This window comes from Taudactylus pleione, unplaced genomic scaffold, assembly GCF_031769625.1.
Source record: "Taudactylus pleione unplaced genomic scaffold, aTauple2 ptg002142l, whole genome shotgun sequence".
Classification (NCBI taxonomy): Eukaryota; Metazoa; Chordata; class Amphibia; order Anura; family Myobatrachidae; genus Taudactylus; species Taudactylus pleione.
Window position 1 is genome coordinate 44,686 of NW_028286536.1, and position 15,417 is coordinate 60,102.

Here is a 15,417-nt window from a genome sequence, read left to right on the forward strand (position 1 = left end):
TGATGAGTAGCACCCCCATATAACAACGACAGGCCGCAGCGCCATCCGGCCTCTGTATACCGTGGAGCGGATAGATGACAATTTATCACCTGATTTCGGCAATATGCCGCCATGAAATGAACCCGTTTCTGCTCCACTTACTTGTTCCAGCAAACTCGTCCTTCCAGCACCTGCATTTCCCCGAGTATGGCGAGAAGAAGCGAGGATTTGCCGCAACCGACCTGTCCCACCACCATGGTCAGCTGACCTGGAGCCAAGAGAAATGGGATTTAGTGAGGTGATCCCGGCATTTATTACCATTCACTTATATAGCGCCAGCGTATTCTGCATATCATTAAAAACCGTTATACATTAATCATGAAGAGTTTTTAAAAAAAGCTCATTGGGCTCAGTTATTCCCGCACATACGGGCGCACACGTGTACTGGACATGTACAACATATGACCCTCTCCTTTTAGTAACTCAAAATTCTGTGTAACGATGTGGCCAGACCAAGATTCACATTCATCCCAACGATGATGGCGGGCATATGATAAAACCGCCCACTCACAAAACAGCGCAGTAACACAGAAGACCAGTCGCCAGGATTGGGGACGATGCGGAGTTGTCCTGTTTTCACGCATATCTTCAGCACTGAGAAAAGTGTTGGTGCCAAGTGTGCAGCCACGATAACGACAGATATCAAACTAAGCGTACTGAAGTGAGGCGATCCACACGTAAAAGGTGCATATTGGCAAATATATGCACTTAGGGGGAGATGTAATAAAGTTTGGAGAGAGATAAAATTGGAGATAAATAGCACCAACCAATCAGCTCCTAACTGTCACGTTACAGGCTGTGTTTGAAAAATGATAGAAGCTGATTGGTTGGTGCTATTTACCTCCAATTTTATCTCTCTCCAAACTTTTTTACATCTCCCCCCTAGTACCGTGCATGAAATGTGTGAGCAATTCCGTCCGACCCGCCTTCAGCTCAGCATAAGCCCAAAAATCTCACGCCCACTGTACATACATACATACATACTACATACATAGGACATAAATACTACACACATACATACATAAATACTACATACACACATACATACATACTACATACATACATACATACATAGGACATAAATACTACATACATACATACATGCAGGCGTGTGCCTGAGAGAGTATCCTTCTTGCTCCTTACATAAGCTACACATATGTGCGTGTGAACTGTCTGCATTACACAATATAAATATAACTATTTCTTAGTACAATATATGGGGGTGCGTGTACAATGAGGGTTACGTGTGGTGCGCCATACAGTGACTGCTGCTAAGCGTCCGTGGGGTCGCTGTAATCCCATTACACCATACCTGTTGGTATATGGATATCGATGTTGGATAAAGTTGCCAAACCGGTTCCCCAGGAGAAGTATCCGCCGCACACCTATAGGAGGGTCAAAGGGTCACAATGAGCAATGCCGCAGTCACACGACCCAAACATCACTCACCCTACATAACTGTTATATGGAGACATGAGCCGGACAATGAGTTCAGGCTACAAAATGATCACTAATATTATTATAATCTATTATACATATACATATATACATATATAGCGCCACAAGTGACTTCTGTGCTGTGCAGGGAAAATTTTTATAGCGCTTTGCTGCGATCTTTGCAAAACTCCTGAGGTTTATTGTACATGTAAACAGCCATTTATATACACACAACACAGCTCTGGCACAGTGGTTAGCATTGCTGCATCACAGTGGGACCCATTGCTGATCAGGGTTTCTTTTTACGAAGTGTCGGTTTGTGCCTGATATTTAAAAGGGCAATGCCGTGTCTTGCTAGCCGTGTGTTACTAGCCGTGTGTTACTAGCCGTGTCTTACTAGCCGTATCTTACTAGCCGTATTTTACTACCTGTGTCTCACTAGCCGTGTCTTACTAGCCGTGTCTCGCTAGCCGTGTCTTACTAGCCATGTCTTACTAGCCGTGTCTTACTAGCCGTGTCTTACTAGCCGTGTGTTACTAGCTATGTGTTGCTAGCCGTGTCTCGCCAGCCGTGTCTCACTAGCCGTGTCTAACTAGCTGTGTCTCACTAGTCATGTGTTGCTAGCCAGGTCTCGCTAGCCGTGTCTCACTAGCCTTATCTTGCTAGCCGTGTCTCGCTAGCCGTGTCTCACTAGCTGTGTCTCGCCAGCCGTGTCTCACTAGCCGTGTCTAACTAGCCGTGTCTCACTAGCCGTGTCTCGCTAGCCATGTCTCGCTAGCCGTATCTTGCTAGCCATGTGTTGCTAGTCGTATCTCGCTAGCCATGTGTTGCTAGCAGTGTGTTGCTAGCTGTGTCTCGCTAGCCGTGTGTTGCTAGCCGTGTCTCACAAGCCGTGTGTTGCTAGCCCTGTCTCGCTAGCCGTGTGTTGCTAGCCGTGTCTCGCTAGCCATGTCTCGCTAGCTGTGTGTTGCTAGCCATGTCTCACTAACCATGTCTTGCTAGCTGTGTGTTGCTAGCCGTGTCTCGCTAGCCCTGTCTCACTAGCCGTGTCTCGCTAGCCGTGTCACACTAGCCATGTGTTGCTAGCCGTGTCTCACTAGCCATGTGTTGCTAGCCATGTCTCACTAGCCGTGTCTCACTAGTCGTGTCTCGCTAGCTGTGTGTTGCTTGTCGTGTCTCGCTAGCCATGTCTCACTAGCCATGTGTTGCTAGCCATGTCTCACTAGCCGTGTCTCGCTAGCTGTGTCACACTAGCCATGTGCTGCTAGCCGTGTCTCACTAGCCATGTCTCGCTAGCTGTGTGTAGCTAGCCGTGTCTCGCTAGTCGTGTCTCACTAGCCGTGTCTCTCTAGCCCTGTCTCACTAGCCGTGTCTCGCTAGCCGTGTCTCACTAGCCATGTCTCGCTAGCTGTGTGTTGCTAGTCGTGACTCGCTAGCCATGTCTCACTAGCCGTGTCTCGCTAGTCGTGTCTTGCTAGTCGTGTCTCACTAGCCGTGTCTCGATAGCCGTGTCTTTCTAGCTGTGTGTTGCTAGTCAAGTCTCACTAGCCGTGTCTCGCTAGCCGTGTCTTGCTAGTCGTGTCTCGCTAGCCGTGTGTTGCTAGTCGTATCTCGCTAGCCATGTGTTGCTAGCCGTATCTCGCTAGCCGTGTGTTGCTAGCTGTGTCTCGCTAGCCGTGTGTTGCTAGCCATGTCTCACTAGCCGTGTGTTGCTAGCCGTGTCTCGCTAGCCGTGTGTTGCTAGTCGTGTCTCGCTAGCCGTGTGTTGCTAGCCATGTCTCGCTAGTCGTGTCTCGCTAGCTGTGTGTTGCTTGTCGTGTCTCGCTAGCCATGTCTCACTAGCCGTGTCTCGCTAGCCATGTGTTGCTAGCCATGTCTCACTAGCCGTGTCTTGCTAGCCATGTGTTGCTAGCCATGTCTCGCTAGCTGTGTGTTGCTAGCCGTGTCTCGCTAGCCGTGTCACACTAGCCATGTGTTGCTAGCCGTGTCTCACTAGCCATGTCTCGCTAGCTGTGTGTTGCTAGCCATGTCTCACTAGCTATGTCTCGCTAGCTGTGTGTTGCTAGCCGTGTATCACTAGCCATGTCTTGATAGCTGTGTGTTGCTAGCCGTGTCTCGCTAGCCGTGTCTCGCTAGCCGTGTCACACTAGCCATGTGTTGCTAGCCATGTCTCACTAGCCGTGTCTTGCTAGCCGTGTGTTACTAGCCGTGTCTTACTAGCCGTGTCTTACTAGCCATGTCTTACTAGCCGTATTTTACTACCCGTGTCTCGCTAGCCGTGTCTTACTAGCCGTGTCTCGCTAGCCGTGTCTTACTAGCCATGTCTTACTAGCCGTGTCTTACTAGCCGTGTCTTACTAGCCGTGTCTTACTAGCCGTGTCTCCCCAGCCGTATCTCACTAGCCGTGTCTAACTAGCTGTGTCTCACTAGTCATGTGTCGCTAGCCGTGTCTCGCTAGCTGTGTGTCACTAGCCTTATCTTGCTAGCCGTGTCTCGCTAGCCGTGTCTCACTAGCCGTGTCTCGCCAGCCGTGTCTCATTAGCCATGTCTAACAAGCCGTGTCTCACTAGCCGTGTCTCGCTAGCCGTGTCTCGCTAGCCGTGTTTTAGCCGTGTCTCGTTAGCCGTGTCTCGCTAGCCGTGTGTTGCTAGCTGTGTCTCGCTAGCCGTGTGTTGCTAGCCGTGTCTCACTAGCCGTGTGTTGCTAGCCATGTCTCGCTAGCTGTGTGTTGCTAGCTGTGTCTCGCTAGCCATGTCTCGCTAGCTGTGTGTTGCTAGCCATGTCTCACTAGCCATGTCTTGCTAGCTGTGTGTTGCTAGCCGTGTCTCGCTAGCCCTGTCTCACTAGCCGTGTCTCGCTAGCCGTGTCACACTAGCCATGTGTTGCTAGCCATGTCTCACTAGCCATGTCTCGCTAGCCGTGTGTTGCTAGCCATGTCTCGCTAGTCATGTCTCGCTAGCTGTGTGTTGCTTGTTGTGTCTTGCTAGCCATGTCTCACTAGCCATGTGTTGCTAGCCATGTCTCACTAGCCATGTGTTGCTAGCCATGTCTCACTAGCCGTGTCTCGCTAGTCGTGTCTCGCTAGCTGTGTGTTGCTTGTCGTGTCTCGCTAGCCATGTCTCACTAGCCATGTGTTGCTAGCCATGTCTCACTAGCCATGTGTTGCTAGCCATGTCTCACTAGCCGTGTCTCGCTAGCTGTGTCACACTAGCCATGTGCTGCTAGCCGTGTCTCACTAGCCATGACTCGCTAGCTGTGTGTTGCTAGCCATGTCTCGCTAGTCGTGTCTCACTAGCCATGTCTCGCTAGCTCTGTCTCACTAGCCATGTCTCGCTAGCCGTGTCTCACTAGCCATGTCTCGCTAGCGGTGTGTTGCTAGTCATGTCTCGCTAGCCGTGTCTCACTAGCCGTGTCTCGCTAGTCGTGTCTTGCTAGTTGTGTCTCACTAGCCGTGTCTCGATAGCCGTGTCTTTCTAGCTGTGTGTTGCTAGTCATGTCTCACTAGCCGTGTCTCGCTAGCCGTGTTTTGCTAGTCATGTCTCGCTAGCCGTGTGTTGCTAGTCGTATCTCGCTAGCCATGTGTTGCTAGCCGTATCTCGCTAGCCATGTGTTGCTAGCTGTGTCTCGCTAGCCGTGTGTTGCTAGCCGTGTCTCACTAGCCGTGTGTTGCTAGCCATGTCTCGCTAGCCATGTGTTGCTAGCCATGTCTCGCTAGCCGTGTGTTGCTAGCCATGTCTCGCTAGTCGTGTCTCGCTAGCTGTGTGTTGCTTGTCGTGTCTCGCTAGCCATGTCTCACTAGCCATGTGTTGCTAGCCATGTCTCACTAGCCGTTTCTCACTAGCCATGTGTTGCTAGCCATGTCTCGCTAGCTGTGTGTTGCTAGCTGTGTCTCGTTAGCCGTGTCACACTAGCCATGTGTTGCTAGCCGTGTCTCACTAGCCATGTCTCGCTAGCTGTGTGTTGCTAGCCATGTCTCACTAGCCATGTCTCGCTAGCTGTGTGTTGCTAGCCGTGTCTCACTAGCCATGTCTTGCTAGCTGTGTGTTGCTAGCCATGCCTCGCTAGCCATGTCTCGCTAGCCATGTCACACTAGCCATGTGTTGCTAGCCGTGTCTCAGTAGCCATGTCTCGCTAGCTGTGTGTTGCTAGCCATGTCTCACTAGCCATGTCTTGCTAGCTGTGTGTTGCTAGCCGTGTCTCGCTAGCCCTGTCTCGCTAGCCGTGTCACACTAGCCATGTGTTGCTAGCCGTGTCTCACTAGCCATGTCTCGCTAGCAGTGTGTTGCTAGCCATGTCTCGCTGGTCGTGTCTCGCTAGCTGTGTGTTGCTTGTCGTGTCTCGCTAGCCATGTCTCATTAGCCGTGTCTCGCTAGCCATGTGTTGCTAGCCGTGTCTCGCTAGCCGTGTCACACTAGCTTTGTGTTGGTAGCCGTGTCTCACTAGCCATGTCTCGCTAGCTGTGTGTTGCTAGCCGTGTCTCGCTAGTCATGTCTCACTAGCCATGTCTCGCTAGCCCTGTCTCACTAGCCGTGTCTCGCTAGCCGTGTAACACTAGCCATGTGTTGCTAGCCGTGTCTCACTAGCCATGTCTCGCTAGCTGTGTGTTGCTAGTCGTGTCTCGCTAGCCGTGTCTCACTAGCCGTGTCTCGCTAGTCGTGTCTTGCTAGCTGTGTGTTGCTAGTCGTGTCTCGCTAGCCGTGTCTCACTAGCCGTGTCTCGCTAGTCGTGTCTTGCTAGTCGTGTCTCACTAGTCGTGTCTCACTAGCCGTGTCTTGCTAGCCGTGTCTCGCTAGTCGTGTCTTGCTAGTCGTGTCTCACTAGCCGTGTCTCGCTAGCCGTGTGTCGCTAGCTGTGTGTTGCTAGTCGTGTCTCGCTAGCCGTGTCTCGCTAGCCGTATCTCGCTAGCATTGTCTTGCTAGCCGTGTCTCACTAGCCGTGTCTCACTAGCCGTGTCTTGCTAGCCATGTCTCGCTAGTCGTGTCTTGCTAGTCGTGTCTCACTAGCCGTGTCTCGCTAGCCATGTGTCGATAGCTGTGTGTTGCTAGTCGTGTCTCACTAGCCATGTCTCGCTAGTCGTGTCTCGCTAGTCGTGTCTCGCTAGCCGTGTCACGCTAGTCATGTCTTGCTAGTCATGTCTCACTAGCCGTGTCTCGCTAGCCGTGTCTCGCTAGCCATGTCTCGCTAGCCGTGTGTTGCTAGCCGTGTCTCACTAGCCGTGTGTTGCTAGCCGTGTCTCGCTAGCCATGTGTTGCTAGCCATGTCTCGCTAGCCGTGTGTTGCTAGCCATGTCTCGCTAGTCGTGTCTCGCTAGCTGTGTGTTGCTTGTCGTGTCTCGCTAGCCATGTCTCACTAGCCATGTGTTGCTAGCCATGTCTCACTAGCCGTTTCTCACTAGCCATGTGTTGCTAGCCATGTCTCGCTAGCTGTGTGTTGCTAGCTGTGTCTCGTTAGCCGTGTCACACTAGCCATGTGTTGCTAGCCGTGTCTCACTAGCCATGTCTCGCTAGCTGTGTGTTGCTAGCCATGTCTCACTAGCCATGTCTCGCTAGCTGTGTGTTGCTAGCCGTGTCTCACTAGCCATGTCTTGCTAGCTGTGTGTTGCTAGCCATGCCTCGCTAGCCATGTCTCGCTAGCCATGTCACACTAGCCATGTGTTGCTAGCCGTGTCTCAGTAGCCATGTCTCGCTAGCTGTGTGTTGCTAGCCATGTCTCACTAGCCATGTCTTGCTAGCTGTGTGTTGCTAGCCGTGTCTCGCTAGCCCTGTCTCGCTAGCCGTGTCACACTAGCCATGTGTTGCTAGCCGTGTCTCACTAGCCATGTCTCGCTAGCAGTGTGTTGCTAGCCATGTCTCGCTGGTCGTGTCTTGCTAGCTGTGTGTTGCTTGTCGTGTCTCGCTAGCCATGTCTCATTAGCCGTGTCTCGCTAGCCATGTGTTGCTAGCCGTGTCTCGCTAGCCGTGTCACACTAGCTTTGTGTTGGTAGCCGTGTCTCACTAGCCATGTCTCGCTAGCTGTGTGTGGCTAGCCATGTCTCGCTAGTCATGTCTCACTAGCCATGTCTCGCTAGCCCTGTCTCACTAGCCGTGTCTCGCTAGCCGTGTAACACTAGCCATGTGTTGCTAGCCGTGTCTCACTAGCCATGTCTCGCTAGCTGTGTGTTGCTAGTCGTGTCTCGCTAGCCGTGTCTCACTAGCCGTGTCTCGCTAGTCGTGTCTTGCTAGCTGTGTGTTGCTAGTCGTGTCTCGCTAGCCGTGTCTCACTAGCCGTGTCTCGCTAGTCGTGTCTTGCTAGTCGTGTCTCACTAGTCGTGTCTCACTAGCCGTGTCTTGCTAGCCGTGTCTCGCTAGTCGTGTCTTGCTAGTCGTGTCTCACTAGCCGTGTCTCGCTAGCCGTGTGTCGCTAGCTGTGTGTTGCTAGTCGTGTCTCGCTAGCCGTGTCTCGCTAGCCGTATCTCGCTAGCATTGTCTTGCTAGCCGTGTCTCACTAGCCGTGTCTCGCTAGCCGTGTCTTGCTAGCCGTGTCTCGCTAGTCGTGTCTTGCTAGTCGTGTCTCACTAGCCGTGTCTCGCTAGCCATGTGTCGATAGCTGTGTGTTGCTAGTCGTGTCTCACTAGCCGTGTCTCGCTAGTCGTGTCTCGCTAGTCGTGTCTCGCTAGCCGTGTCACGCTAGTCATGTCTTGCTAGTCATGTCTCACTAGCCGTGTCTCGCTAGCCGTGTCTCGCTAGCCATGTCTCGCTAGTCGTGTGTTGCTAGCCGTGTCTCGCTAGCCATGTGTCGCTAGCTGTGTGTTGCTAGTCGTGTCTCGCTAGCCGTGTCTTGCTAGCCATGTCTCACTAGCCGTGTCTTGCTAGCCATGTGTTGCTAGCCATGTCTCGCTAGCTGTGTGTTGCTAGCCGTGTCTCTCTAGCCGTGTCACACTAGCCATGTGTTGCTAGCCGTGTCTCACTAGCCATGTCTTGCTAGCTGTGTGTTGCTAGCCATGTCTCACTAGCCTTGTCTCGCTAGCTGTGTGTTGCTAGCCGTGTCTCACTAGCCATGTCTTGCTAGCTGTGTGTTGCTAGCCGTGTCTCGCTAGCCATGTCACACTAGCCATGTGTTGCTAGCCGTGTCTCACTAGCCATGTCTCGCTAGCTGTGTGTTGCTAGTCGTGTCTTGCTAGCTGTGTGTTGCTAGCTGTGTGTTGCTAGTCATGTCTCACTAGCCGTGTCTCACTAGCTGTGTGTTGCTAGTCGTGTCTCGCTAGCTGTGTGTTGCTAGTCGTGTCTTGCTAGCTGTGTGTTGCTAGTCGTGTCTTGCTAGCCGTGTCTCACTAGCCGTGTGTTGCTAGCCGTGTCTCGCTAGCCGTGTGTCGCTAGCTGTGTGTTGCTAGTCGTGTCTCGCTAGCCGTGTCTTGCTAGCCATGTCTCACTAGCCGTGTCTCACTAGCCGTGTCTCGCCAGCCGTGTCTCACTAGCCATGTGTTGCTAGCCGTGTCTCACTTGCTGTGTGTTGCTAGCCGTGTCTTGCTAGCCATGTCTCACTAGCCGGGTGTTGCTAGCTGTGTGTTGCTAGTCGTGTCTCACTAGCCGTGTCTCACTAGCTGTGTGTTGCTAGTCGTGTCTCGCTAGCTGTGTGTTACTAGTCGTGTCTCGCTAGCCGTGTGTCGCTAGCTGTGTGTTGCTAGCTGTGTGTTGCTAGCTGTGTATTGCTAGTCGTGTCTCACTAGCTGTGTGTTGCTAGTCATGTCTCGCTAGCTGTGTGTTGCTAGTCATGTCTCGCTAGCTGTGTGTTGCTAGTCGTGTCTTGCTAGCTGTGTGTTGCTAGCTGTGTGTTGCTAGTCGTGTCTCACTAGCCGTGTCTCACTAGCTGTGTGTTTCTAGTCGTGTCTCGCTAGCTGTGTGTTGCTAGTCGTGTCTCGCTAGCCGTGTGTCGCTAGCTGTGTGTTGCTAGCTGTGTGTTGCTAGCCGTGTGTTGCTAGCCGTGTCTCACTAGCCGTGTCTTGCCAGCCGTGTCTCGCTAGTAAAAACAGAGCCCTTTTAAATATCGGGTATAACAGGAAGATAAGTGTAAAGTTTACAAACCAACACTACGTTAATACACCCCCAGGACTCCGTCTGCGTGATGTTGTCTGTTCTCACGTGTGTCTGGGTTTCCTCTCAGAGTTAGTACAATATGTGTGTGTGCAAAGTAAATATCTGTACTTGATTTATTTGCATTCCTTATATTATCATTTATATACTGTATAATTATCTATTTCTATTGATCTACATATCTATCTGTCTAACTCTATATATCGTTATGTATAAATACTGTTTATACACACACATTTATATATGACTGGTATATTGGACCTGGGATATACGCTGAGGTGTCAGTGTGTATTATATCAGTAACAAGGCGCTATCAGGAACTAGGAACCTTGATGGCTGCTTCCTCGCTGTCCGGGGAGCGAATCTGTCTGCGAGGGGACTGTTCATATTTGTCCAGCTGGTACCTCAGGGGCTGTTTCCTGTTTATGGCTCTTGAATGCTATTGGAGAGAGGATATTGCTGTCAGTCAGCTGCCGATGGATGGAAGACAGTAACTATAAGCAGGGCCCTCCGCCCCCAGGATATCTGTATTTAGCTGGTGATTCTCTATTTTCCATATTTCTAATTACTAATTCTACACCTCCCAACATCTGAGAATACCAAGTGGTCCCACCCCTGATCCACCCAGACGCTGCCCCACTCCGCCCAGACGCTGCCCCACTCCGGCCAGACGCTGCCCCACTCCGCCCAGAAACACCCATTTTTGTTACATAAACTCCGCCCCCTTCACAGCCTGGTAACTGGGACAATTGGGAGGTGTGTTGTGCTATTACTGGTTCTCATTTGGTTTCACTAGTGATGGCGTCCCTTTATTTGCTGCAGGTACAGTATTAGTGGGATCTGACCTGTGGAAAGAGCTATAGGATGGTGGAGAGGGACCTCTTCCCATCCCTCCGCTACTTACAATTCTTCTGCGCATGAGCTGACCCAGTGACCTCACATGTGCAGAATCGCAGTCAGAACCCGGCAGTGTAACCTTTCTGTTACCAGCACTGTAAGGCCGGGATGTACTAACCGTGCGCTGTACATCCCGCCAGTCATCGCACTGATACTAATCACATATGTGCTCTTGTGATAAGAGCTGCCCTCTGTGAAGCTGCTGCCGCTGGGTTAGGTGGTCTCCGTGGGTCTCTTCCCCCTCCTAGCCCCAGGAGCTTCTGTAGGAAGCCCCAGGCTCCTCCCCAGAAGAAGAGGAGAAGGAGGCGGGGGACCCAGGAGGAGCACGGGCCTGCACGCAGGAGGCTGAGGTGATGGGGGGCCCGACAGTGAGAGGTGCGAGGCGGCGGGGTAGCGGGATGCGGTAGCTCATCAAAAATTGGGCGGCCGGGGCTAAGGGCCTAATTTAGACCCGCTCGCGAGCGCATAGCGCTCGCAAGCGGGTCGATGGTGGGGTACTGCGCACGCGCGGCGTGCACCGCGCGCATGCACAAGCCCCAGAGCGAGAGAGAATTCTCTCACTCCAGGACTCACTACAAAATGTTGATCGACAGCTCGCCCTGTTTTGTAGGCGGGGCGGGGGGGCTGGCTACACAAACAGAGGCTTTCCCGAAGGAACGCTTGCCGTTTGTGGGAGGCACCACTGACATCACCAGTGATGTCAGTGGAGAGCTTCCTGCTCTGTTAGAGCAGGAAGCTCTCTGGGGATTGCAACGGACGAGACCCTACCAAAAGGGTCTCGTCGCAATCGCCGATGGTCGCGACCATCACCTGGCCGCCCGCAAAAGCTGTGGGTGGCCAGGAGGCCGCAACAAAAAAAAAAAAAAATGCCCTGATTCAGAGCGAGCGCTCTTAAAAAGTGTCCGGCTCTGAATCAGGCCCTTAGTACATATGAAAATGCGGTAAAAACCCCGAAAACTGGGTTTTTACCGCATTTTTTTCTTTTGAATATCCCGGCCTAAGGACCTCATTCAGAGCAGCTCATAAGCGGCCGCTCGTTCGTTCCGCACATCTGCGCATGCGTATGGGTTGAAATACGCATGCGCGAACCAGTCAGTGCGGTCGAAATTCGTGTGCTCGCATAATAGCGAATGCCTGCTAATTTGAGTGACAGAGTGAGGCGTTTGTGGGTGGTAACAGGGGAAGGTGCTTGAAAACGGGGAGTGGAGATCCGAACGCAGGCGTGCCAAAAGGTCAAAACGGGCATTTTAAGGGTGTGCATAATTAATACAGCAGCATCATCGACCACGTCAGTTGGGTGTCTTTTAGCCAGAACTGCTCGCATGATTGCGGTAGGAAAATGCAACCACAAGAATAGCGAGCAGTACATTCGCCTTTCGATGTACTCGATTAATCTAAGAAATGCGAGCGGGCAGGGGGCGTTTTTTACAAAATAACTACCGCATATTTCGTTCGCTCGTTCAGACATAGAGGCGTCATCAGACCGCAAAGAGCGAATGGTCAATTTAAATAACCAGCCCCTTTTTCTGAACGAGCGAGCGCAAATAGCGTCCGGCTCTGAATCAGGCCCTAAGAGCGGTTTTACCAATCGCTGGGATAGCAGCCACTTATCAGAGCAGATACCATGGCATGGAAATAATGGTAAATAGCTTTATCACCATCTCTAGCATCAATCAAGGTTAATGATAGGGACAAAATTGCAAACAAAGAAATTATGCCCATCAGGTCCATATCTGCCAATATTCGGTAACTGGTGCCGATAACCATAACTTCTTATTGCTGTATATTGTGGTAATAATAAGTAATTCAGTTTCGCTTGCACATACCAATAATCCCATCTACAGACAGAGAGACCGTCCCTGCGATGTGTAAAAAGTGATCGCAAGCACGTCACTTCTGGGTTGTGAACCCCAGACGCTCCGTGCAGTCACCAGACAGCGCATGTGTGTGCCGAGATTACCGGAAAGCTTTGCGGAGTGTCGTCCATAGGCCACAATGGCTGACGCCAGGGCAGTAGATATCAGAGCTACGCTCTCCGCTGCTTGGTAAATTGTACAATGCAGCAGCCCCCACGGGTTCTGTGATAGCGGCGCAGATGTCTCCGAGACGCGGTACCCATTTCTTACATCGTGAAGATACTGAAAACCAGCAGTTATTCCGCAAAATACATTTTATAAATATGTCCCTTAAGGTAGGTGCACATTAGGTGACCCCACCCCCTCGATATGACGCCGGATGGTCCCGATGGATTACATATAGGGCGGTTGGCACATACTGCACAATCCGGAGACCGACTGCCCGTTATGACGCTCACTGGTACCACTGAACTTGCTGGTGTCGGCAGCTGGGTCGCTCCCTCGTCCCCTATGCCAGGCAGTGGAGGCACACATAGTGGGTACACACTAGACGATGTGTCCGATATGTCGGCCTGATCCACGTAACCAGACAATATATCGTCTAGTGTGTAGCCTAGATTTGCACGCAGGGCAAGTCATGGCATGTGGACCACAAATTCTGCGTATCAATTATACATTGCAATTTACAGGAAAGCTAGGAGCACCGCCCACCCCGCACCCATCACCGCACCCCTCCCAACGCTAATTCTACCTCCCCCCCACCCCGCACCCCTCACCGCACCTATCACCGCACCCCTCCCAACGCTAATTCTACCTCCCCCCCCACCCCGCACCCATCACCGCACCCCTCCCAACGCTAATTCTACCTCCCCCCCACCCCGCACCCCTCACCGCACCCCTCCCCGCACACCTCCCAACGCTAATTCTATCCCCCCCTTCCTGCAGCGCAACAGGTTTACCAAAATGCAGCCTCTGGGTTCTGTACACAGTTGTATACAAGTCCGCTGCAATTATACTCGCAGTGCTTGCGCAGAACTTTATGCCTATAGTCGCCATTAGGGCGCAGTTGTACGCATTCAAGTGACCGCTCCCCGTCTGCCTGGCGTCATGGCTGACTTACATGCAAGTCTTACTCCTAACTACAATATAATTTATTTGGGAGCAAAGGGCCTGATTCAGACCCGGTCGCTAAGCTGCGAACGCTCGCTGCCAAAAGGGGCTGGGTATGCAAATTCCGCGATCGCACTGCCTGGCTTAATGACGCCCTCTATAGCTTAGAGGGCGACGACAGTGAGCATACGCAGGAGTATAAAGCCGCCCACCTCTCTCTCCTATCACACGTCATCTCCAGGAAGCGTCTGATTAATCGGTAACATCGAGACCCATCGGGGCTGCACGCAGCCCTTGAGGTAGACCGTACCCCGCCGCAAGGACTGCGATCAGTACAGGCTAAAAAACAACCAAGTGACGCGTATAATGACGCTACTAATTATGCACAGACATTAAACTCCGTTCTGACGCTCAGACACGCCTGCGTTCACAGCACCACTAACCCGTTCACAAGCTCCTTCCCCTGTTACCACCCACAAACGGCGCAATCTGTCACTCAAAGCAGCGTCCAGTCTGTGTACAACGAGCGCACGATTCCCGGGCACAGTGACTGGTTCATGCATGCGTACTTTGACGCATATGCAGATGTGAAATAATCGCCCCTAGCGAGCGATCGCAGCTTACGACAGGGTCTGAATCAGGCCCAAAGTACAATAATACACAGACCGGCTGTTTCTTCACCACCCACTTATAATTCCTTCCAGTGTTTCGTTATATGTGACACGGCAGTGATGATGTCACAGGTGTCGGATTATAACGCGCTGCTTCACACCATTTATTATGACAACTTTGCTTTTGGAAAATAAATACAAGTGTCTAAGATGGTGAATTTGTTCCCCCGGAGTCTTTTATCATTAGCACTTGGAAACCGGCAGAACTAAATATTTAAACAGCAGCGCAGACATAACACTCTGAAGTACGACATGTGTATTATCAATCCGTAGTGACACGTACAATTCCGGGATGTTTCCTGCAGGCATCGAACAGGCGGGGGGATTCTCCATTTCTCATGGTGTCGTCCCGGATCTCGTCACTGGTGAAGAATTCGTTCAGCTTCTGGACGCTGGAAAGGAAGAATCCGAAGCGACAATTAGACATCTGACTGGTGGGGCTCAAATAAACAAAAAGGGGCAAATAAATTGTGAATAGGCTTCAAAAAATCTACTGCATAAAATATATATACTGTATATCACCTCCAATAAAAAAAAAATATATGAATTTCATGAATTTTTTTATTTAGGTCATGACTGAGGGCCTTATTCAGAGATGGACGCTAATGCAATTGTCACGCAGATCGAGCGATTATTTGCCTTCGCGCATGCATTTAAGCCGCACTGCGATCACAAACGCACATAGGAATCCATCGCAGAGTGAGTGACAGGCTGTCAGCGTTTGTGGGTGTTAACGGGGAGTGGTCAGAGAAACGCAGGCGTGCCGTGCTTGTAAACGCCGTTACATGGGCGTGCATAAATTAGCCGCTGTGGTTGCCTATGCAGCCCTGCATGTCAGAAGAGCTTCCATGGCTGCGGCAGGTCAAACCTGCCGCAAGGGTAAGATGGCCGCCGATGTACTCCGATGTTACCGATATTTATGGGTGTATGCGTCGTCGCACGCAGGTGAGAAGGCAGCAGGGGGCATCTCTATGCTCGGGGGGTGATCTTTGCAGACATTACCATATTTTTCCCTGCGGCGTTGCGTATGTATTCGCAATGTGATCGCATTAGCGCCCGTCTCTGAATCAGGCGCAGAGTCTCCATAGGAGGACTGAGAGATACTTTCTTTGTCTTGCGATCCTAATTACGGTTTAGTTATTATGAGGCAGCACAGACCCCCGCCGTGTCATACAATCCGCCGTACACATCACACACAAATATAAATCATAGATTAAACCAACAAATACAGACGAGGTTGATGTAAAAGGGGCAGAGGACAGAGAGGACCCTGACCATGGGAGCTTACAGTCTAGATGGAGAGGGCAATTGGAGACAACAGGAGCTGGTGGGATTTGG

At 51.5% G+C, this 15,417-nt stretch overlaps 1 protein-coding gene across 1 annotated transcript in view; it reads right to left on the minus strand.

The window, feature by feature from the left end:
* LOC148435659 (ATP-binding cassette sub-family C member 9-like) overlaps positions 1 to 15,417 on the minus strand; it is a gene marked incomplete at its 3' end in the record, with an annotated part of 96,732 nt that overhangs the window by 41,040 nt on the left and 40,275 nt on the right. The window contains exons 14-17 of the mRNA XM_088465681.1: positions 14,363 to 14,471; positions 9,874 to 9,984; positions 1,352 to 1,424; positions 142 to 247 (exon numbers count right to left, since the gene is read on the minus strand). Coding sequence (XP_088321807.1) covers positions 142 to 247; positions 1,352 to 1,424; positions 9,874 to 9,984; positions 14,363 to 14,471 — 399 coding nt within the window. The remainder of the gene's footprint in view (positions 1 to 141; positions 248 to 1,351; positions 1,425 to 9,873; positions 9,985 to 14,362; positions 14,472 to 15,417) is intronic.